This window comes from Nycticebus coucang, chromosome X (genome assembly GCF_027406575.1).
Source record: "Nycticebus coucang isolate mNycCou1 chromosome X, mNycCou1.pri, whole genome shotgun sequence".
Classification (NCBI taxonomy): domain Eukaryota; kingdom Metazoa; phylum Chordata; class Mammalia; order Primates; family Lorisidae; genus Nycticebus; species Nycticebus coucang.
This window is the reverse complement of record NC_069804.1, coordinates 186,827,769-186,851,137: the sequence shown is the minus strand read 5'-3', so window position 1 is coordinate 186,851,137 and position 23,369 is coordinate 186,827,769. Positions and strand designations below refer to the sequence as shown.

Genomic DNA, 23,369 nt, shown 5'->3' with positions numbered 1-23,369 from the left:
TTAGCTTCTTTCATTTCATTATCTTGAATAATTTTTCAGACATTTCATCAGTTTTTGTTGTTGGAATCTGTTTCTGGAAAATTATTGTGTTCCCTTGAAGGTTTTTATGTCCTTGTTTTCTTTTTATGTTTCTTGTATCCTGTTATTGATATCTGCTCATCAAGTATTATAGTCATTTCTGCTAATTTTTTGGATTAGCTTTCATAGGGCAAGACTTTTTCCTATAGTGTTGGTTAGGTAGGACACTCTAGCTTTTTTTCTAGATGTGTGCAGTAGTATGTAGTCTCTATATACTGTTTATAGACAGTGTCAGTGGGGTCTGTGATTTTCACAGTGGCTTAGTGTACAGTTGTAAGTGAAGGCTGTGTTGAGGGACACCAGATGGACCCATCTTTAGGCCTTGGTGGTGGCAGCAGCAGGTCAAGTGTGACTGTCCTTGGGCCCCTGGTTGGCATTATGGACACTTATGTTAACAGGGTAGGCAGCTTTCTTGAGTGTTAGGAATAGCAGCAGTGTAGCAAGCAGCTGGGCAAGTTCTCGGGCCCCTAAATGGCATGCCTGGATGGAAAATTGTAATAGTGGTGGAGGGACAATGCTTCGGCTTCCACGTGGCACTTGCTGGTGTTAGTAGTTGCTTTTGTGATGGGCTGTATAGACCCGTGTCAAGGCCCCCATATGTATGAAAGGGTGAATTCCAGTGAAAGTGGAAGTGTCAGCCTGGGTGTGTCTGTCTGTGGTGGCCCAGGAGGAGTTCCCAGATGTCAGCAGTGGTCTATGAAGTGGAGCGATTCCCCAGGCCTCTGGATGATATGCTTGGTCACCAGGGGCAGTTTGGGTCTATTGTGTGGTCTCCTGATTATGCGTGCCTGGGATTACTGAAGGGCTAGATAGCCCCCAGGACTTTGGGTAATATGCTTAGGCACTGTACAGGGGAATCCCAAGATGGGCAGGTTCATTCTTAGGCCTCCCAGCAGTGTGTATCTATGCAGGCTATGGTAAGCAGGGCTAAGTGATCCCTAGGTCCTGGTCAGTGTACTGAGGTTACAGTGACAGTGGCAGCAGTTGTCAGGGAAAGCCTATTCTCAGGGCACATGCAACTGCATGCTGATCCTGCTGCTGAGGAGGGTGGGGTTGCTGTTAGTGACAGTGGCCCTGAGCAAGTAGGTTTCAGGCTCCAGAATGCATGCACTTTAGCTTACTTTGTCCTGGAGGCAAGCTTCCTTGGTTTGCCACACTGCCCTTTCCTTGAAGTGCAGGACAGTGAGTGGGCTAGAGTGTTGTGACTTCATTGGATCCAACTGATTTCTTGCTACTGCAGCCTTCTGGGTGGCTATGGTGGGATATCAGTACAGGCTCTAGAAATGTGGAGGTAGGGCTAGGATAATCATGTGGAGGCAAAGCTCCTAAAATGACCCATGCTGCAACTGCCTGACAATTAGGGAGTATGTGGGACCCAACATGAGCTCTGTTTCTAGGTAGCTCTTTATGCTAGTCTCAGGGTCCCTGGGGATTGAGAGACTCTGCGGTAAAGATATAGACTACTGGGGAATCTCTTTCTTTACCTGAACCAAAGAGCTTCTCTGAGCTCTCAGACAATCCCAGCTCAGCTGTCCACATTGCCTCCTTCTCTTTTGATGCCTTGGGTGTTTCCTTTCACTTATCTGCTGAATTCTAACATTCTCTGTTAGATTTTCTATTTCAAATATGATTATCTACTTGCTATTGTGATTCCTTCTTGTGGAGGATTCAAGCATCCTGTGCCATCACAAGTCAGCCATCTTGAAAGGGTGTCTCCCGGTTCCCCCTTTTTGTAAGAAATATTTTGTACCAACTTCTTTATTAACAATAAGTGAAGTTCATAGTAGCATAACTAACCATACACATGATTTTAAAATATGAGCACAATGCCCTAACTAGAATTTAAGGGAAAAATTAAATGTGATTCATAATAAAGTAATATATTAAAATATGTAAACTCACAAGCATGGCCACTTGAAGTAGCCAAATGCTTACATCTATACATGATTTTCTAAAATAATGACTAATTTTGGATAAATTTCTCAACAAAAGGAAACACACACTTAGTTCACTTGGTAGATTTATTCATAGAAAATATACTATACAGTAAATTTGTACAAAAATATATTATGTTTACATGTAACAAAAGGAGTTAAGTTCTGGACTCTGATAATTGTAAATAGGTTTTTTATTTGTATGGACTACATTAATTTGCAATAATGTTGCCAAGGTCATATTAAAACATTAGGCAGGATTCTGTATTGCCTGGAACTGTCCAGAACATTTCAGGATGCCTAACAGCCTTGACCCGATGATTAAACATCAATAATGCCCTTGCAATCATTGTGCTAGCCAACTCCACCATACACATTTCCAACAAACCACCAAGAAGTGGCAAGATGGCTGTTGGAAACCATCATTATAGGATAAAATGTATGCATTTCTTCAACACTAGTAGATATAAAAATATTAAACTGATTTTCAAAATGGTTATATCAATTTTTGTCTCACCAGCAATATATAAATGGGAATGCTTTTAATATTTTATTGTTAAGTGTGTTTGCTGTGTTTTTGTACCCTTTAACAGTGATATTCTATACTTAATTTACTAACGTTTTTTTAATAACATGAATGGAAATGTTATCTGATGTTTTGTGAATATATCAAAATTTGAAATTAATGTATTTTTACCCCTTATCATCTATTAATTTGTGAAGTTCTATAATGTATTTTCTAAAATTTAAGCAATGTTGTATTCCTAGGAGCAATCTAATTTGGGCATTGTGATTCATGTTTTTAATTTTTTCTTAGATATGCTCTACCAGTGTATTTTGTTTTGGGGAAGCATGTTCATGAGTGAGATTAAGCTATAATTGTGCCATCTTGATTTGATTTTGATATGAGGGTTATACTTCCTTTAAAAGTATACAGTGTTTTCTCTGTATCTGTTCTCAGGAAGAGTTTATATCATAGGGAAATAAAACTGACCCTTGAACTATGCAGGAGTTATGGATACTAACTCCTACACAGTTGAAAATCCACATATATCTATTGACTCCCCTAAAACTTAATTACTGATAGACTAGTGTTAACCATAAGCCTTTCCAAAAACATAGAGTCAATTAACATATATTTTGTGTGTTTAATGGGTACATATTACATACCATATACTTCCAATAAAGTAAGCTAGAGAAAAGAATCTATTTTTAAGAAAATCATTCAGAATAGAAAATATATTTACTATTCATTAAGTGGAAGTGAATCATCATAAAGGGATTCATCCTTATTGTCTTCATATTGACTAAGATGAGGAGGAGAAGCAAAAGGAGGGGTTGGTCTTGCTGTCTCAGATGTGGCAAAGGCAAAAGAATTGGAAGAGGTGGAAGGGGAAGCAGGGGAGGAAGTGTAACTTTACAGAAATATATCATAGTTTCTGTCTGATATTTTTGCCTTTTCATTTCTCTAAAAATATTTTCATACAGTACCAAACCTTCTTTTACTGTTTGCCTTAGTTTTAGTACCTGTGTCATAGGAGCACCCATGTTCTAAAAAGGGTTCAAAAGCCATCTTGAATAATTGGAACCCTTTTTCCAGATTGTCTGATGTCAATTTTTTTTTTTTTCTGGAATTGCTTCCTCTGTTTTTTTCCTCATCATCTAGTACTGGTTTAGAAGCACTTATCTCCATGAAGTTGAGTTCCATTGATTCCTGTGGTGTGGTGCTTATTAGCTATTGAGTTTCTCCAAGATTCATGTCTTAAAACCCTTCACCCCCCCCCACTTGTTTTGTCCACATCCACAATGTGTTTTATCATTTACTTGATTGGCTCTGTCATAAATCTTGTGAAGTAATGAACAACATCTGAACACAATTTTCTCCAGCAGGAATTTGTTGTTTTGGGTTCAATGACTTTTATAGCTTTTTATATATACATAACAATGATGGCATAATCCTTCTAGACTTTCACAGTGTTCCCTCTATCAGGGTTTTCTTACATAGTATTGACAATTCTTTTTTTTTTTCATTTTTTTATGAAGTCATATATACATAGATCATGAATACATTTATGCATTTGTGGGATTCAATGTGTTGATTATTTGTACAAATTAGAGTACTTACATCCTACTAATTAACATATCTTTCACCTCATTTACTTAATCACAGTGTTAAGTATTGTGTTCAATACTTTATAGCAGGCGTCCTCAAACTTTTTAAACAGGGAGCCAATTCACTGTCCCTCAGACCACTGGAGGGCCGGACTATAGTTTAAAAAAAGAAACTATGAACAAATTCCTATGCACACTGCACATATCTTATTTTGAAGTAAAAAACAAAATGGGAACAAATACAATTCACACCGCTTCATGTGGCCCGGAGGCCGCAGTTTGAGGATGCTTTCTTTATAGATTTGACTTGTACCTTTGCAATATGCTCCATAGGTGTAGTCCCACCATTAACCCTCCCTCTATCGAACCACCCCCTCCCTTTCCATTCCTCACCCCTTCCCTCCTTCATCCTGGGCTATAGATGTCATTTATCTCTCATATGAAAGTGTGAGTGATTGTAAATTGGTTTTATAGTAGTACTGAGTACATTGGATTGTTTTATTTTATTTTATTTTATTTTATTTTATTTTATTTTATTTTTTGCAGTTTTTGGCCGGGGCTGGGATTGAACCCGCCACCTCCGGCATATGGGGCCAGTGCCCTACTCCTTTGAGCCACAGGCACCACCCAGTACGTTGGATGTTTTTTTCATTCCTGAGATACTCTAAGAAGAATATTTTCCAGCTCCATCCATGTAAACATAAAAGTGGTAAAGTCTCCATCTTTTTAAATGCTTCATAGTATTCCATGGTATACATATACCATAATTTATTAATCCATTCATGTGTTGATGAGCACTTGGGTTTCTTCCAAGACTTGGCAATTATGAATTGAGCTGCAGTGAACAATCTGGTGCAAATATCTTTACTGCAAAGTGATTTTTGGTCTTTTGGATATACACCTAGTAGAGGAATTACAAGATCAGACAGCAGGTCTATATTTAGATTCCTGAGTGTTCTCCAAACTGCTTTCCAAAAGGAAGGTACTAGCTTGCATTCCCACCAGCAGTGCAGAAGTGTTCCCTTTTCTCCACATCCATGCCAACATCTGTAGTTTGGGGATTTTTGTGATGTGGGCTACTCTTATTGGAGTTAGATGATATCTCAAAGTGGTTTTATTTTGCATTTCTTTGGTGATTAAAGATGATGAGCATTTTTTTCATGTGTCTGTAGACCGTGCACCTGTCTTCTTCAGGGAAGCTCTGTACATGTCTCTTGCCCACAGTGAAATGGGATCACTTGTTCTTTTAATGAGTTTGAGTTCTCTGTGGATTCTGGTTATCAGACTTTTGTTGGAAATATAACCTGCAAAAATCCTCTCCCGTTCTGAGGGCTATCTACTTGCTTTACTTACTGTGTTCTTGGCAGTGCAGAACCTTTTTAGTTTGATCAGATCCCAGTAATGTATTTTTGATGTTGCTTCAATTGCCTGGGGTGTCCTCCTCATAAAGTATTCTTCCAGTCCAATTTCTTCAAGTGTTTCCCCTGCACTCTCTCCAAGAATTTTTATAGTTTCATGTCTTAAGTTTAAGTCCTTTAACCAGTGAGAGTCAATTTTTCTTAGAGGTGAAAGGTATGGGTCCATTTTCAGTCTTCTACAAGTTGCCAGCCAATTTACCCAGCACCATTTGTTAAATAGGGAATCTTTCCCCCAATTTATATTTTTGATAGGCTTGTCAAAGGTCAAATGATGATAAGTGTCTGGGTTCATCTCTTGGTTTTCAATTCTGTTCCATACATCCACCTCTCTATTTTTGTGCCAATACCATGTTGTTTTGATCACTATAGATTTATAGTATAGTCTGAAGTCTGGAAGCGTGATACCTCCTGATTTGTCTTTATTTCTGAGTAACATCTTGGCTAATCGAGGTTTTTTTCTGTTTCCATATACAATGAAGTACTAATTTTTCCAGATCTTTAAAGTATGACAGAGGTACTTTAATAGGGATTGCATTAAATCTGTACATTGCTTTGGGAAATATAGTCATTTTAACAATGTTGATTCTTCCCAGCCATGAGCATGGTATATTTTTCCATTTGTCAATATCTTCCATTATTTCTTTTTTCAGAGTTTCATAGTTCTCGTTATAGAGATCTTTCACGTCCTTAGTTAGATACACTCCCAGATATTTCATCTTCTTTGGCAATATCGTAAAGAGAATAGAGTCCTTAATTGTTTTCTCACCTTGACTATTGTTCATATATATAAAGGCTACAGATTTGTGAGTATTGATTTTGTATCCTGAGTGAGATGCTGCTGTATTTCTTAATCACTTCAAGGACTTTTGTAGTTGAGTCCCTGGGGTTTTCCAGATATACAATCTGGAAAATAGATATACAGTAGATATACAGTCATATCATCTGTGAAGAGTAACAGTTTGATCTCGTCTGATCCTATTTGGATACCCTTGATTGCCTTCTCTTTCCTGATTACAATGGCTAAGACTTCCATTACAGTATTAAAAAGCAGTGGAGACAATCTGATCTGAGTGGAAATGATTTCAATTTTAATCCATTCAACACGATATTGGCTGTAGGTTTGCTGTAGATGGCCTCTATCAGTTTAAGAAATGTTCCTTCTATACCTATTTTCTTAAGCATTCTTATCAAGAAAGGATGATGGATATTATCAAAAGCTTTTTCTGCATCAATTGAGAGAATCATACAGTCTTTGATTTTACTTTGTTTATGTGATATATTTATAGATTTATGTATATTGAACCATCCTTGGGCCCCTGGGATGAAACCCACCTGGTCATGATGCTCTTCTTTGAGCATTTGGGGGCATTCAAAAGCTTTGTCTTCGATGTTAGAGACCCTTTCTTCTGCTTGCTCTAGCAAGGCAGGGCATGGGGCTCATGCCTCTGGCAGAATGTGGCACAGTGCGCTTGGTTCTGGCAAGGCAGGGTGTGCAGCTCACAAGCTTCCTCCTGCAACTAGTTTGCACTTTAACAAAGCCAAGCTGGACAGCCTCCCCCTTTGCCTGCACTACTGCTGGGCTCACTGTTACAGTGTAGCTTTTCTACCATGGCCCTTGAAGTGCCCAGACCTAGCAATGAACTGCAGATATTCCGGTCTCTGCAGGGAGGCTACTGGACCGTCAGGTGATGGGGGGAGGGTGGACTGGAAGTTCAAAATGGCAGGGAAAATGTTAGTTCAACTTTCATGCCTGGCAAGAGAGTGCTCAGGGTCACAGCAGGGTCCCTCTGCATAAGTAGTCCCCACTTCCTGCAACTCTCTCCCGTGGAGTGAGACAAGAGGTCCTCAGTTCAACGGTCACCTGTAGAAAACCTACAGCAAACCAAAAAAAAAAAAATACTCTTGGAGGAGGGGGCGGACACTTTTCCTTTGGGATGTGTTTTTTACCTGAAATTTGCTTTCTTGGGGTCGCAGCTTGCCTTAGCAGAGGTGACGTGCAGTTATCATTCTTCTCTCTCAGCTCAGCTCCCAGTCTTCAACATTGTTGGGTAATTTCTGCTCATAATTCTTCCCTCTGGATGGGAGCTTCTGTAGAGAGCTGGCTCCAGTTGGCCATCTTGCCCCTCCCCAGTATTAACAATTCTTTCCAGAGTACTGTACGTATTGAGCCTTAAAGATTATTATGACTCCCTGATCTAGATGCTGAATTAGAAATGTGTTTTGGGACAAGTAGACTACCTTGCTGTTGAACTCATGGCATTTTAGGTGGCCAGGGGCATTGTCCAGTATTAAAAGAACTTTAAAAGGCAGTCATTTACTGGCAATATACTGACTTCAGGGACAAAGCATTGATTGTACCAATCCAGAAAAAGGGTTCTCGTTGTCTGGGCCTTCTTGTTGTACAACCAAAAGAGTGGCAGCTGGTGTTTATCTTTTTCCTTCAAAGCTCAAGGTTAACAGGCTTTTAGATAAGGGCAGTCCTGATCATAAACCTGCATTTGCAAAAACAGTGGAGTTAGGCTATCCCTTTCTGCTTTAAATCTTTGAGCTCAATTCTTTTCCTTACTAGTCAATGTCCTTTGAGGCATTTTTTTCCCAGAGGAGGGTACTTTCATCTGCATTAAAATCTGTTCAAGCAGATATGATTTACCTTTAATAATTTTCTTTATGACATCAGAAAAATTTTCTGCTGCCTCTTGGTCAGCAGAAGTTGTTTCTCTTGACATTTTTTAAGCCAAATCTTTTTCTAAAATTATTAAACCCTCCTTTGCTTGCATTAAATTTTCCATCTTTAGATCCTTTGCCTTCCTTTTGCTTTAAGTTCTATACATATTTTCTCAAGTAATATCAGAGTCTACATGTATGCTTTTCTTAAACCAATTATGTGCCCACATAAAATCAGCATTTTCAATATAAGATAAAAAGATATTTCACAAAGTATGCAAGATTTTCATTTCCATGACTGCTGACAATAGCTGTAGCTACAGTTTTGCTGATTTCCTTTTCCTTTTTTTTTTTTTTACAGTGGTCTTTATGCTGGATTCAGTTGTCTTGAAATGTCAGGTAACTGTAGCTGCAGACCTTAATCTCTTGTAGTTATCAAGCAATTCAGCTTTTCCGTATAACGTCATGACTTTTTTTCTGTTTTTGGGGAGCAATTCCAGCATCACGAGTGGCACTTTGTATGGATCCCATGGTGTTATTCAAGGTTTATGGTATTGCACTAAACACAATTTAAATACATAAGAACCATGAGAGATCACTTTTTACTGTGATAGGTGATTTACCAGAGAAATAAACTGCTCACATGGAGATGATTTACATCACAGAGCTTTTTAAGCAGATATTTATAGCATTTAAGCTCACTACAATGGTAATAGGAGATATCTACAAAGATATTACAGTACTACAGTGTGTACTGTGGTTAATTTTGTGCAGTTATGATTTAATACTGCAACATTTCATTTGTATATTTTCTCAACTGAGAATGGCACCATGTATTGTCTATATGTGTTTGTGTGTATAAGTTTTGATGAATTTTAACTTTCTATAATTTCTGTATATTTTATTGGAATAAATGATAAAATGGACAAGTCTCTACACATATTTTATGCATTGATGACATACCTACCTTTGTGGATATTTCTGGGCCGTGTGGTTCATCTGTGAGTTTTTTTACATTGCTGTAAGCCCCCCAAATTTTTCCAGTTATTTTATTGAAAAAACTCTGTGTATAAGTGGACCTATGCAATTCAAATATGTGTTGTTGAAGAGCCAACTACTACATATTTTTGCTTTGTCATTACCATGAAGCTTACATAAAACATCATACTTATAATAGGTTATTGCAAGCTGATAGCAACTTAACTTTTATTACCCTCATCACAGACATTTTTTTTTTTTTTAAGAGACAGAGTCTCACTTTGTCACCCTTGGTAGAGTGCTGTGGTGCCACAGCTCACAGCAACCTCCAACTCTGGGCCTAGGCTATTCTCTTATCTCAGCCTCCCAAGTATCTGGGACTACAGACACCTGACACAATGCTCAGCTATTTTTTTGTTATTGCAGTTTGGCTGGGGCTGGGTTTGAACCCGCCACCCTCATTATCTGGGGCCGGTGCACTACCCACTGAGCCACAGGTGCCGCCCTGGACATTTGTTTTTAATGTCAAAAATTTACATCATTTTGTAATTTGAGCCCTTGATAATTTATTTTAGCTGTACTTGTTTTTAATAGTTTTGTCTTTAACTAAACTAAATAATTTTGTCTTTAATAAACTAAATTATACTTGAGGTAAAATTGCTTTACATACCATCATTACATTAGAGTATTTTGAATATAACTCTGTATTACTTATACCATAGAATTTTGTGCTTTTATATGCTTTATGTTATTAATTGGTGGACTTTTGTTTCAGCTTAAAGTAATTCCTGTAAGGCAGGCCTAGTGATGATGAACTCCCTTAGCTTTTGTTTGTCTGGGAAAGTTTTCATTTCTTTCTCATTTTTTTTTCTCAAACAATTTCTTCCTCGTTTTTGAAGGACAGCTTTGTCAAGTAAACAATTTTTTGTTGGCTGTATTTTGCCTCCAACACTTTTAATATATCATCCAATTCTCTCTTGGCCCAGGGTTTCTGATGAGAAGTCTGTTGATAGCTATTTTGGTACTACCTTGTATGTGATATGTTTCTTATGTCTTGCTGCTTTCATAGCATTGTCTTCAATATCTTTTTTCTTTTTTAAATTTTTATTTAGGAAAAACAAAGAGAAAAGTTTAGATCACTTCCAAAGAGAGTTGGAAGTGGGTACAGGAACAGAGGTGAGAGAGACCATTTTCTTTGACTTTTGACAGTTTGGTTATTGTATCTTGGTTAAATATTCTTTGGCTTGAATTTGATTGGAGGGCCTGTTTCCTGTGTCTGAATTTTTTGATGACAAAGACTTTCCTAGATTTGAGAAGTTGCTAGCCATTATTTCTTTTTATTTTTTACTTTCAAAATATTAGGGGGATACACATATTTTGGTTACATATTATGCTTTTGTATATTTAAGTCAAAGTTATATTTGTGCTTCTCACCTAGAAAGTGTGCAGTGTACTGGTGCAATGTACTTTTTGGTGGGGAATTTACTCTGACCTTTCTTCTCCCTCCAACTTTCTTGAATTTCACTGAGTTTTGCTTCTGTATGTGTACAAAAGTGCTCATCAACTAGTACCAATTTAGTGTTGAGTACATGTGGTGTTTGTTTTTCCATTCTTGCAATACTTCACTTAGGTCTTAGGAGAATGGTCTCCAGTTCCATCCAAGTTGTTACAAAAGGTGCTAAATCACCATATTTTTATGGCTGAGTAGTACTCCATGGTATACGTATACCACATTTTATCTATCCATTTATGAATTGATGGGCACGTGGGTTGTTTCCACGTCTTTGTGAATTGTGCTGCTCTAAATATTCAAGTGCAGGTGTCTTTTTTATAAAATGCCCTTTTTTCCTTTGGATAAATAGCCAGTAGTAGTGTTGCAAGATCAAATGGTAGGTCTTCTTTAAGTTCTTTGAGGAATCTTCATACTACTTTCCAAAGAAGTTGGACTAGTTTGTAGTTCTACCAACGGTGTAAGAGTGTTCTTGCTTTGGGACTTCATGATAGGAGCCATTCTCACTGGGGTTAGGTGATTTGTCAATGTAGTTTTGATTTGCATTTCTCTGATAACTAGAGATGTTGGCCATTAGTGTGTTTTAATTAGAAAAGTTTCTGTTCATATCTTTTACCTATTTTTTAATGGGTTTGTTTGACCTTTTCTTATTTATTTGCTTGAGTCTGGATATCAGTCCTTTTATTGGATGTGTAGTATACAGATATCTTCTCCAATTCTGTAGATTTACTTTATTGATTGTGTCGTTGGCTGTGTATAAGCTTTTAATTTTAATGTTCTTTCTGGCTTTTTTCCTCTCTCTTCTCCATGTACTACTGTTATACAAACACTAGGTCTCTTGATAGTGCCCCTTAAAAAGGTTTCTTCATTCTTTTTATTCCTTTTCCTTTATGCTCCTCTGACTGGATAATTTCAAATATTCTGTGTTTAAGCTTACTGATTTTTCTGCTTTATCAATCCCACTGTTGAATTAAACTTTTTATTGAATTTTTCATTTCAGGAATTGTATTCTCTAAGATTTTATTTTTTAATTGTTTTATTTTTTGTCAAATTTCTAATTTTGTTCATATATTATTTTCTACATTTCATTTAATTTTCTATACATATATCCTTTTACTGAACTTTCAAAAGAGGATTAGTGTGAATTCTTTGTCAGTCATCTCATAGATCTGCATTTCTGTAGGGTCCATTTTTGGAGCTTTATGGTTTTCTTTTACAGGTATTATGATTCCTTGATTCATCTTAATTCTTGTCTTCTTACATTTGTGTCTTTGCATATAGGAGACAGCTACCTCTTTTAACCTTTGCTGGTGATTTTGATAGGTATAGACCTTCACTATTAAGTCTAGTCTGTAATACTAGATGGACAACCCTTGGCAGGTGGAGCTCACTGTCAGATTAAAAGGCTGGGTGGGATGCTGCCTTTGCTCTCAGCTAGGTGGAGCTGCTGGCTGAGCTACAATATCTAGTTAGGACGCTGACTGAGCTTTGAGATCTGGCAGAGCTGCTGGCTGGGCTCTGTAATCATCTGTGCTCAGGCTGGGACATGGAGTCTATTTCCTTGGCTGGGAAGTACCACCATTTGAGATCTGTGGTTGGACAGAGTTGCAGGCTAGTCCTTGAGGTTAGGTAGAGTAACTGCTCAGAACAGTAGGGACCATCTTCTATTCTCAGTAGAAATGCATGTATGAGGTTTATCTTCCTTTCTTATGGGTATTTGATATGTAATTTGAGGCAAGCCAAGCCTCTGCTCTTCTAGACAGGGCAAGTCTAGTCCCTGTGTTTTACCAAAATGAACTGCTGTGGGTGATTCCCTCCATGGGTGGGTTTGATGCTGGGCATCTAGAGACTCAAGCCAGATTAAACTCCCCATTGTGCTTCTGGGAGTGACTAGCTTGACTTTGTGGGTGGGCTGTGTCATTCGCTGGTATTTCTGATGGGGCATCACTGCTGGTAGGAACAAAGAGCTACCACCAAGATCCACACACTGGTTGCTGCAATCTCTGTATCATTTCTTCATTTCTACCTGGCCCTAGGCAATATCACTGTGCCATTATCCGTTCTGTTCCCTGTGAGGTAAGACCATGGTGGGTTTCCTGGGAAGCATCTTATAATGCTAGGAATCTGGATGTCTGCCTTTAGTTCTCTTTTCCCACTATAGAAACCATGGGTCCTGGAGAATCCTCTCTGTGATGCACCATGCCAACTTAGGAGAGGGTGTGAAGCCTTGCAGTCAAAGGGAGATCCTTACACTGCAGTTTTATTCAGTTCTCTGGTCCACATGGATGTCTAAGGTTTATTCCCAAAGTTTGGGATTTTCACAAATGTATCCTTATCTGTGGATAGTTGCTAGTTGAACTTTCTTTGGGGAGAAATAAAGTCTGAACTTTCGTATTCTGCCATCTTGCTGACATCACTGTCCACAATACATTGTTAAACAACTGTAGTTACCATGCTATACAATAGATCTGAATTCATTCCTTCTATCTAACTAAGATTTTATATCCTTTGACTAACATCTCCACAGTCTCCTCCTCCCCACATTGCCCCTGGTAATCACCAATTTACTCTCTGCTTCCATGGGTTAAAATTCTTTAGATTTAACATTTAAGTAAGATAATTTGTTAGCCTGGCTAATTTCTCTTAGCATAATGTTTTTCAGATTTGTCTACATTGCTCCAAATAACAGGATTTCCTTCTACTTTTTAAACTAAATAGTATTTCATATTCTTTATACAATCATTTGTTGATAGACATGTAGGTTGATCAATATCTTGGCTATTGTGAATAGTGCTACAGTGAACATGGAAGTGTAGACATACTGATTTTATAACTTTCATCCCATACATAACTGGGATTGCTGGATCAAATGGAAATTCTACTTTCAATTTTTTGAGGAAACTTCATACTGTTTTCCATAATGACTGTACTAATTTACATTCCCACCATCATACCCTTTTCCCCATATCCTCATCACACTTATCTTTTGTTTTTTTTTGACAATGGCCATTCTAAAAAGTATGAAGTATCCCATAACTTTTGATATGTTAGTTTCCTTTTTATTCAGTTAAAATACTTTGTAAATTCCCTTTGTTGTCTTCTTTAGCCCCTGAATTATTTATGTGTGTTGCTTAATTTATTAATATTTTTAAATATTTCTGAATTTCCCAAATTTCCTTCTACTATTGATTTCTAATTTAATTACATGGTGATTGGAAAAATACTTTATGATTTTAATCTTTTTAAATGCATAATAAATTGTTTTATGGCCGAGCATATGTTTTATACTGTATAATATTACATGTGTGCTTAAAAGAATGTGTATTTTGCTCTTTTGGAGTGAGGTGTTCTATTGAGGTCAGTTATGCCACAGATATTAAATGTTGTCTAAGTCTTTTATAGATTTATGTATCTTCTTTCTAATTGTTATATCCATTATCAAGAGAGGGGTTTTGAAGTCTTCATCTAGTGTTATTCAATTCTTTCTTTCTTTAGTTCATAAGTTTTTTCGTGTGCCGTGAGACTCTATTGTTAGATTCATGTATCTAACAATACAATTAATTTTCATGTTTCCCTGATGAATTGAATTACTGAAGTATAAAATGTCCCTCTTATCCACTTAAGTTTATGTCGTCTAACAATAGTATAACCACTTAAACTCTTTTTGGTTATGTATTACATGGTGTATCTTTTCTAGTTCTTTTACTTTCAGCCTGTTTCTTTGACTATAGTAAGTGTTTTTCATAATATACCTAGATCTATATACTTTCATCCATTGTTTAAAATATGGTCTTACCATTCCTGCTTTCTGATTTCACTGCTTAATTCTTTTATACTTATTGCAATTGTTTACATTTATTTGTTTCAATTTGTATCTGCCATTTTACTATTTTTTATCTACATCAATCCTATTTTTTGTTCCTCTGTTTCTCCTATGCTTCCTCTATGTGTATGCTATAGAGCTATTTTCTAGTATAGCATTTTAATTCATTTTTTGATATTTTTACTATGTATTTTTTAGTTATTTTCCTACTGGTAACTCTAGGGATTATAATTTGCATCTTATCATGATCTACAGAAAATTAATGCTAACTTCATTTCAGTAGTATATAGCAATCCCCAGGTTATGGACAAGATACATTCCTGAAAAAGTGTTTAGGTCAGATTTATATGGAACTCAGATCCCTGATGAATAGTGCATAATACTGTAGTAATAGTAGTAATAATATAATAATAATATAATGGCTCATGTAGTAATATTTGTACAGCGTAATACTGTAATAATACCCCAATATTATAACAAGTTATAGAAACTATTCTACTTTTCTTTTGATTCAAACAAACAGAACATAAAAACAAACTTATATAAAAAGTTTAGGTAGGGCAGTGCCTGTGGCTCAAAGGAGTAGGGCGCTGGCCCCATATGCCAGAGGTAGCGGGTTCAAACCCAGCCCTGGCCAAAAAATGCAAAAAATAAAGAAATAAACAAATAAATAAACTTTAAAAAAAATTAGGTAAATAGGAGAAATTTCAAGAAAGAATATTAAAGGTTAACACTCACCTAATGTTGCATTAGTGTCTTACTTAGTAGAAGGGGCATTTTTGAGGCAAGAAGGAAAGCTGGCATTAATCAGAAGATGATCAGGATGGTGCTGGAGGGAATGAAGTGGGAGCTGGAGAATCCAGATTTGATTCTATTATGCAGCAGGGAAGTTTACCACTGAAATCAGTTTCTGAAAAGGTATCTAGGTTTGTTTGAACAGGATTTTTCTTTCATTTTCCATTGTGAATGGCTTTGTAGCATTGGTGTTCTCACTAACTGCACAATAAACCTTTGTAATGGCTTTGTAGCAGTTGGTGTTCTCACTAACTGCACAATAAACCTTTGTAAACCATTTATTGTTAGGATCTTGCTTAGCAAATCCTGCTTCAGTGATATGAAAGGACTCAGCTAATTCTTTTGTTATAGGCTTTCTTGGTTCTGGATCTTCTGACTCTTCATGTTCTTGACTTTCTATGAGCTGCTAATCTATCTGAGACCAGCCACTTGCATAAAGATGCAGTTCCAATGAGATGGTTATACCATGTGGGTTTGTTTACATGCATAGAAGAAACTAGTCTGAATCATTAAATTATTAAATTATAAATTATCCTTATGAGGAACCTTAGGAGCCCATTCATAAGTTCAAAATGCTATAATTCAGGTCATCCATAACCTGGGTGCTGCTAATTTCACTCTAGTACAGCTCCATTCTCCACCCTCTTTTGTGCTGTTATTATCATGTATATTTATATGAGACATAAACACCAAAATGCAGAGTTATTATGAATTTGTAAAAATATATTTCTTTTAAAGAAGAGAAGGAAGAAGGAAAATACATTTATAAGATACTTTAGATTAACTTATGTATTGCCTTCTCTGTCTTCATTTTTTTCTGTGGATTCACATTGCTAATGGCATCAATTTCTTGCTCTAATATTTTGTATTTTCCCCCCACACTTTTGTAATTATCATATATGTTGTACTTTTATATGTTGTAAGACCAACCATACATTTTTATAGCTATTATTTTATGCAATTCTTTTAGATCTGCTAAGTGAAGAAAACAGAAGTGTATATGTATTTACTGTCTTTTATATTTAGCTATGTAATGACCTTTACAGTCATTCCTTTGTGATTATTTGATTGTCATCTGGTGTCATTTCCTTTCAGCCTAAGGGACTTCCATTTAGTATTTCCTGTAAGGGAGGTCTACTTATAATAAATTCAGGGGTTATTTGGGAGGGGGTGTCTTTATTTCACCTTCATTTTTGAAATACAGTTTTGCTGTCTACAGAATTCTTAGTTGACAGTTTATTTCGGCATTTTGCATATGCCATTATACTGCCTCTGGCCTCTATTGTTTCTATTGAGAAATTAAATATGGATCCCATTGTAGTTCCCTTATACACAATGAGTCATTTTTCTTTTGTTATTTCAAAACTTGCCTATTGTCTTTGCTTTCAAGAGCCTGTTGTGGTTGTTAAGATGTGAATTTTGTCATGTTTATCATAGTTGATGTTCTTTGAGCTTCTTGGATCTGTAGATTAATGTTTTCCATCAAGTTTGGGAAGTTTTTGACAATTACATTTTCAATATTTTTTCTGTCCCTTTTTGTCTGCCTGTTCTTTCTTGAACTACAATATTTCATAGGTTATTTTATAGGTTGACTTGTGTCCCACCAAAATTCATATGTTGAAGTCCTATCCCTCTGTACTTCAAAATGTAACCTTATTTGGAGATAAGGTCTTTGCAGAGATAATCAAGTCAAAATGATCTCATTCCTATATTCTTATAAAAAGAGGAAATTTGGAGGTAGAGACATGCACAGCAAAGACAATATGAAGACACAGGAGGGAGATGGCCTTATGCAAGCCAAGGAGAGCAGTCTAGAGCAGATCTTTCCCTCATGTACCTTAGAAGGAACCAATACTGGTGATATGTGATTGCAGACTTCTAGCCTCTAGAACTGGGAGATAATACATTTCTGTTGCATAAACCACCCAGTTTGTGTTACTTCCTTATGGTAGCCCTAGCAAACTAACACAAATTGATGTTTGTTTGGTATCCCACAGGTCTCTATGGCTCTGTTAATTTTTCTTAATTGTTTTTTCTTTCTGTTATGTAGATCAGATCATCTCTGTCCATCTGTGTTTTCATTATTAATTCCTTTTCAATCAGATAAAAATCTGTAGACTCCTTTACTGAATTTTTTGATTCAGTTATAGTTTTCAACTCCGGAGTTTCCATTTGGCTCTTTTATGTAATTTCTGTCTCTTTATTGGTATTCTTTAATTCATTAAACATGGATTATTTTGTTCTTTGAACATAGTTTTATGACTTTGTCTACTATGTGCAGCATCTGAGCCTCTCAGAAAGTTTCTGTTGATTGCTTTTTTCTCTTATATATGGATCACATATTTCTTTTTTTTGCATATCTCATATTTTTAAGTGAAACTGGACATTTTAGATAATATAATTCTATAATATGATACCTCCATGTTAGCATAGTTTAGTAGTCAGTTAATGGATAGTCAGAGATTGTGATTAAAATCTTGAACCATTAAGTTAAGGCTCCTAACTTTTGCCAGTGGATCTGCATGTGGGATGGGAAGCACATTTAAAGATCAAGCTATTTGCAAGCATGTCTCACCTTTTACTTTCTGCGTGCACAAGGCCTCACTTTCTTCCAGGAACAAGTACATTATCTTGGATCCACTTTTACCCCTCCTAAGCAAACATGAAGTTTTTCACATACATTTATTTTTCCCAGCCCCCAGTGATGTATAAAAACTTTTCAAGCCCATTTTGACTGTCTCATTACTTGGATATCTTTTATAATTTCTTGCTGGTCTTGTGGACTGTGGCTATGCACCACCATTATTGAGATCTGAGGCTAGATGTGACATTGGCCTTCCTTGATTGTTTGCCACTGAGATTGCTGCTGTTTTCAACAATGCCACTGGATATGGGTTTTATTATGCTTTGCTCCAAATCATGGCAGCACCCTGCATCAGTAGACCTTTCAGACCTTCTTAGAACTGAATTGTAGCATAAGACCTTGCTTCCTTCCCTCTCTTCTGTAGAGAGATGGAGCCTATACAATGGTCTAATAGCCCTCCCAGTCTAGACTCTCTCCTTATTTTCCCTCACATATATTTTCCCCAATAAATTACTTGCACATCTATTTATATCTTGGAATCTGTCTTACATGATCTGCACTCTGCAGTTGTCAACGTTACAGTTTGGGAGATTTAATATATAATCTGTATATCTGGCATCTCTCAAAAATTCTGAAGCTCTGGCAATACTAGCCTGGCAATAATCAGCTGGAACTGAGTAGTGGCTATGATTTTTGGATACTTCAATTTATGCCTTTCTCTACAACCCATTGTCTCTTTTATATGACTTATTTATGTTACTTGCCTAGGCCTTGCAGGCATTTAATTTGAGACCTTGAAGTAAAGGAATGTTCTTTTAATTCATGTATTCCAGTATATTATTTTGTTAGTCATTATGCCAGATGCTGGTAGTAATGAGAAAATGGCATAGACCCTGCTTCCCTTCTCTTATAATAAAGAAAATACACATTAGCCAAATAATTACAGAAATGAAAACAAATACATTATTATAAGTTGTAATAAGTTCACTGAAGAAGAAAAAGGGATCTATGAGAAAATTATGAGGGTACTGATCCCTCTTCTTTTCTGTGTCTACACTTCTTCCCTTGAGAGTTTTACTCAGTCTCATGACCTTAAATTACCAACTAAAATCCCAAATTTGTATTTCCAGCTCAGATCTCTCCCCTAAATTCCAGACTCATATAATCAGCTGCCTCTGATATTTCTTCCTAGAAATCTGATAGACATTTCAAATTTAACAGATCCAAAACTAAAGTTCAGTTATCCTACAAACCTTCTCCATCTTGGGGTTGATGACAATTTCATCCTTCAGTCTCTCAGTCTAATACCTTGAACCATCATCCACTGCTCTTTACCTCACACACCGTATGCAATACATTGGCAGATTCTGCTGTCTGTTCCTTCAAAATTACACAGAATTATGGCCCCCTTTCATCACCCTACCTTTGTCTAAGTCACTATCATTTCTTGCCTGGATTACTGCAGTATCTGCAGTACTGCCGTAGCCTACTGACAGGTCTCCTTCTTTCTTTCCTTGGCCCATTTACAGTTTATTCTCAACATAGCAGCCAAAAAAATCCATTTCAAACATATCATCATGTTACTTCTTTCCTGTAAAACCATACAATGGTCTATCATTTCTATCAATAAAAACTGAGGTCCTGCACTATCTGACCTACTTACCCCCAACTTTTCTGACTTCACCTCCTATTGTTCTACATCTTGATTACTGAGCTTCAGCCACAATGGTTTCATTTGTTTTTCTTTGGCTACAAAAGTACAAGAACAATTTAGAGTCTTTGCACTGGCTATCACTTCTGCCTATCTTACTTTCCCCATATGTCCTCACAACTAACTCTTCATTTGATCAAATATCATCTTTCTCAATGAGGCCTACTCTGACCACCAGGTATAGAAGTCCAACCTCAAACACAACCCTTTATCCTGCTGTCTTTTTATAGCTTACTATATAATTTACTTATTATGTTTGTCTTTAATTATGTACCTTTTCCTATTAGGAGATAAGCTCCATGAAAGTAGGAAGTTTTGTCCGCTTTGTTCACTCATATATTCCAGTGTCTAAAACGGTGTCTGGCACAAAGTAGGCACTCAATAAATATTTGTTCAACTAATTTATTAATTAATTAGTTAAAAGGAATGTCAAGGAAGGTTTCTAAATAAATTGGTATTTAATCTGAGACCCAAGGAATAAGTGATAGAGCACAGCATACAGAGAAAACAATATATGTGGTAGCCCTTATGTAGTGCATTAAGATAGAGCCAATTATGCATAAAGCCACTGTGAAGAGATAACTCAGACCTTTTGCCTCCTCTCAAGGAGATCACATGAAATAGGATTAGGAAAATAAACAAATTATCATTATATGTGTTGTAAGTATACTAATAAGGGTATGCATAGAGAGTTGTGAAAACACTGAATAGGCAGCTACTAACTCTTTTAGGAGAGCTGGAAATATTTTACAAAGAAGGTCACATTTGAGTTAGGTCTCAAGCAGGAGAATGACATGAAGAAAGTATTTTTAAAAGATTAATCTGGCAATAGTGTGGAAAATGGATTAGAATATGGATGGACTGTAGGCAAGGAAATCATCTAGTCTATGGCAGTAGTCCAGGTATGAGGTGATGAAGGCATCTATAGGAATGGAAAGAGAAGGACAAATCTGAAAGATATTTGGAAAGAAAAATTGACAGGAGCTAAATGGACTCTTGGCTTTAAGCCTCCCAGAAGGTAATGCTTCTTCCTTAGTAATAACCATGAAAAGATTCAGATTGACCTATTATGTAATTGCCTACTCTGCCTAGAATTTCTAGCTATGGCTGTTCTCCAGAAGTTTCTGTTATTATGATTGATACTTGTTGGATTTTAATTTACATTAAGATGGCTTTAGACTTTAAAAGTTGGGAAGCTCTCAAAAAACGTAATTTTGACTATGAAACAGCAAATTATTCCATTAAAGGAGAAAAGAGGAAAATCATGAGGCCACATAGGAAGTTTTACAATGAAGTCATAGTTTTATTTTTTTTAAGATAATATATAAATGATGGAAATAAAGGACACAAAAGCAAGGATAAATACAACAGGGGATATGTGCTTAAAGGATTCATACTTGGAAAGATAAGGCCCCAAATTGACTCAGGCTTATAGAAATGCATATTTGTAAGGATAATAAAAACAATATTTTAACTGTGCTCTCAGAAAGAAAAAGTACATGTGTCCTGACATGGATAATTTATAATTCAGATGATACTATTTAAATAGTCTCAGTGATCAAAGGAATTCAGAAAAATAGTAGAGGTGCTTTAAGATTGGAGTTATGTTAAAATATTACTGATTCTAAAAAAGAAGGAAGGAGACTTCTGCAATTTGCTAACAGATTTTCAAATAAATGAGTACTTAGAAAATTATAAAGTTATGAACAAAGTCATTCAGCACAAACCTAGTTTTTATTTCTGAGAGTGTTATTAGAGGTAGTTTATGGAAATATGGCAGAATAGTAAATACATTAAATGAATGATGAATGAATAAAATTTAAGTAAGACTTTGATAAGTTTTTTATGATATTTTTGTTCTGGACAAGATAACATTGAGTTAAATAATTAATATAATTGTATAGTAATTAAATTTCCATATTCAAAGAGTGCTGATTGTCAATGGAAGACTTTTTTTGATAACCTGCTATAGATTATACCTTTTGGTTGACCTGCTCAATATTTTTATTACTTATATGAAGATTTAGAGCAGACATCCATCCTATCAGATTTAAAGAGGCTGTGAAGCTGGAAGAAAAGTAAGTCAATCCACTTCCCACAAACATTTGGGAGTTCTACTAAGTACTAGGAATCATACTAGATGTTAGGACATAAAAGTGAATGAGACATATAGGTCTCCCTGTAGAGAAGCATCCAGTATTATTAAGGGGAAATATCCATACATTTTCAGCATAATATATTAAGAAGAAAGATACATAAATGGACTATTATGAGAGAAGAAAAGAAAGCAGTTGTTTGTTCTGAAAGTTTGGAGAAGAATTCTTAGATGAGATGATATCTAAGCTGACTCTTAAAAGATGAATAAAAGGCAGAATAGGAAGGACTCAAGTTTGAGGCAACAATGAGCATGAACACGAGTTTTTCTGAATAGAAACAAATTTGGAGGGTCTACAAGTAGGTAATAAATTACACAAAGGTAAGTACCAGGAAATTAGGCTGAGTGGTAGCTCAGGACCAAGTAGTATAAGACATATAACATAAAAATATTGTATCTTTACCCTGAAGGCCCTAGGGACACATTCAAATACAGTGACATACTGACATATCTATTTTAATTCCCTGTTCCTACAGTGTGCAAAATATTAATAGTTTGAAGAGGGGGCAAGAATGGATATGGGTATATCAGTTAGGAATTTATTGTGAGGAAGAATTCTGTGGGAGGAGCCCATGTAGCTGAAAGGGAGATCAGAATGTTAGTAAAAGGTGCTTCATTAGAATATGAATTTTTTGTTTGCTCATATATTTCCAATACCTATACCAGTGCCAGTACCAAATGTGTTTAGACGTCTGGTATATTTGTAATAGGAGTCCTAAAAGAAGGGGATAAAAAATGGTATAAAAACAATATTTAAAGACATGATAACAGAATTTTCCAAAAGTAATCAATCATTGCAATATTTTTCTATTATCACATACCAAATTCCCATAAACTTAGTGGCTTAAAGCAACACCTATTATTAGCCTACAGTCAGAAGTCCAGATGTGGGTCATCAAGACTGGTCAGAAGTCCAGATATGAGGGATGCAAGGCTGGTTTAACATACGCAAGTCCATAAACCTTATCCACCATATTAACAGAGGCAAAAATAAAGATCACATGATCCTCTCAATAGATGCAGAAAAAGCATTCCATAAAATCCAGCATCCTTTTCTAATTAGAACACTGAAGAGTATAGGCATAGGTGGCACATTTCTAAAACTGATTGAAGCTATCTATGACAAACCCACAGCTAGTATTTTACTGAATGGAGTAAAACTGAAAGCTTTTCCTCTTATAAGTGGAACCAAACAAGGTTGTCCTCTGTCACCTTTACTATTCAACATGGTGCTGGAAGTTCTAGCCAATACAATTAGGCAAGACAAGGAAATAAAGGGAATCCAAATGGGAGCAGAGGAGGTCAAACTCTCCCTCTTTGCTGACGACATGATCTTATACTTAGAGAACCCCAAAGACTCAACCACAAGACTCCTAGAAGTCATCAAAAAATACAGTAATGTTTCAGGATATAAAATCAATGTCCACAAGTCAGTAGCCTTTGTATACACCAATAACAGTCAAGATGAGAAGCTAATTAAGGACACAACTCCCTTCACCATAGTCTCAAAGAAAATGAAATACCTAGGAATATACCTAACGAAGGAGGTGAAGGACCTCTATAAAGAAAATTATGAAATCCTCAGAAAGGAAATAGCAGAGGATATT

General features: G+C 36.2%; 1 protein-coding gene across 1 annotated transcript in view; it reads left to right on the top strand.

The window, feature by feature from the left end:
- The first annotated feature begins 381 nt into the window (after positions 1 to 381).
- The window catches only part of TMLHE (trimethyllysine hydroxylase, epsilon), a 68,536-nt gene continuing 45,548 nt past the window's right edge, over positions 382 to 23,369 (top strand). The window contains 1 exon segment of the mRNA XM_053579133.1: positions 382 to 477. Coding sequence (XP_053435108.1) covers positions 382 to 477 — 96 coding nt within the window.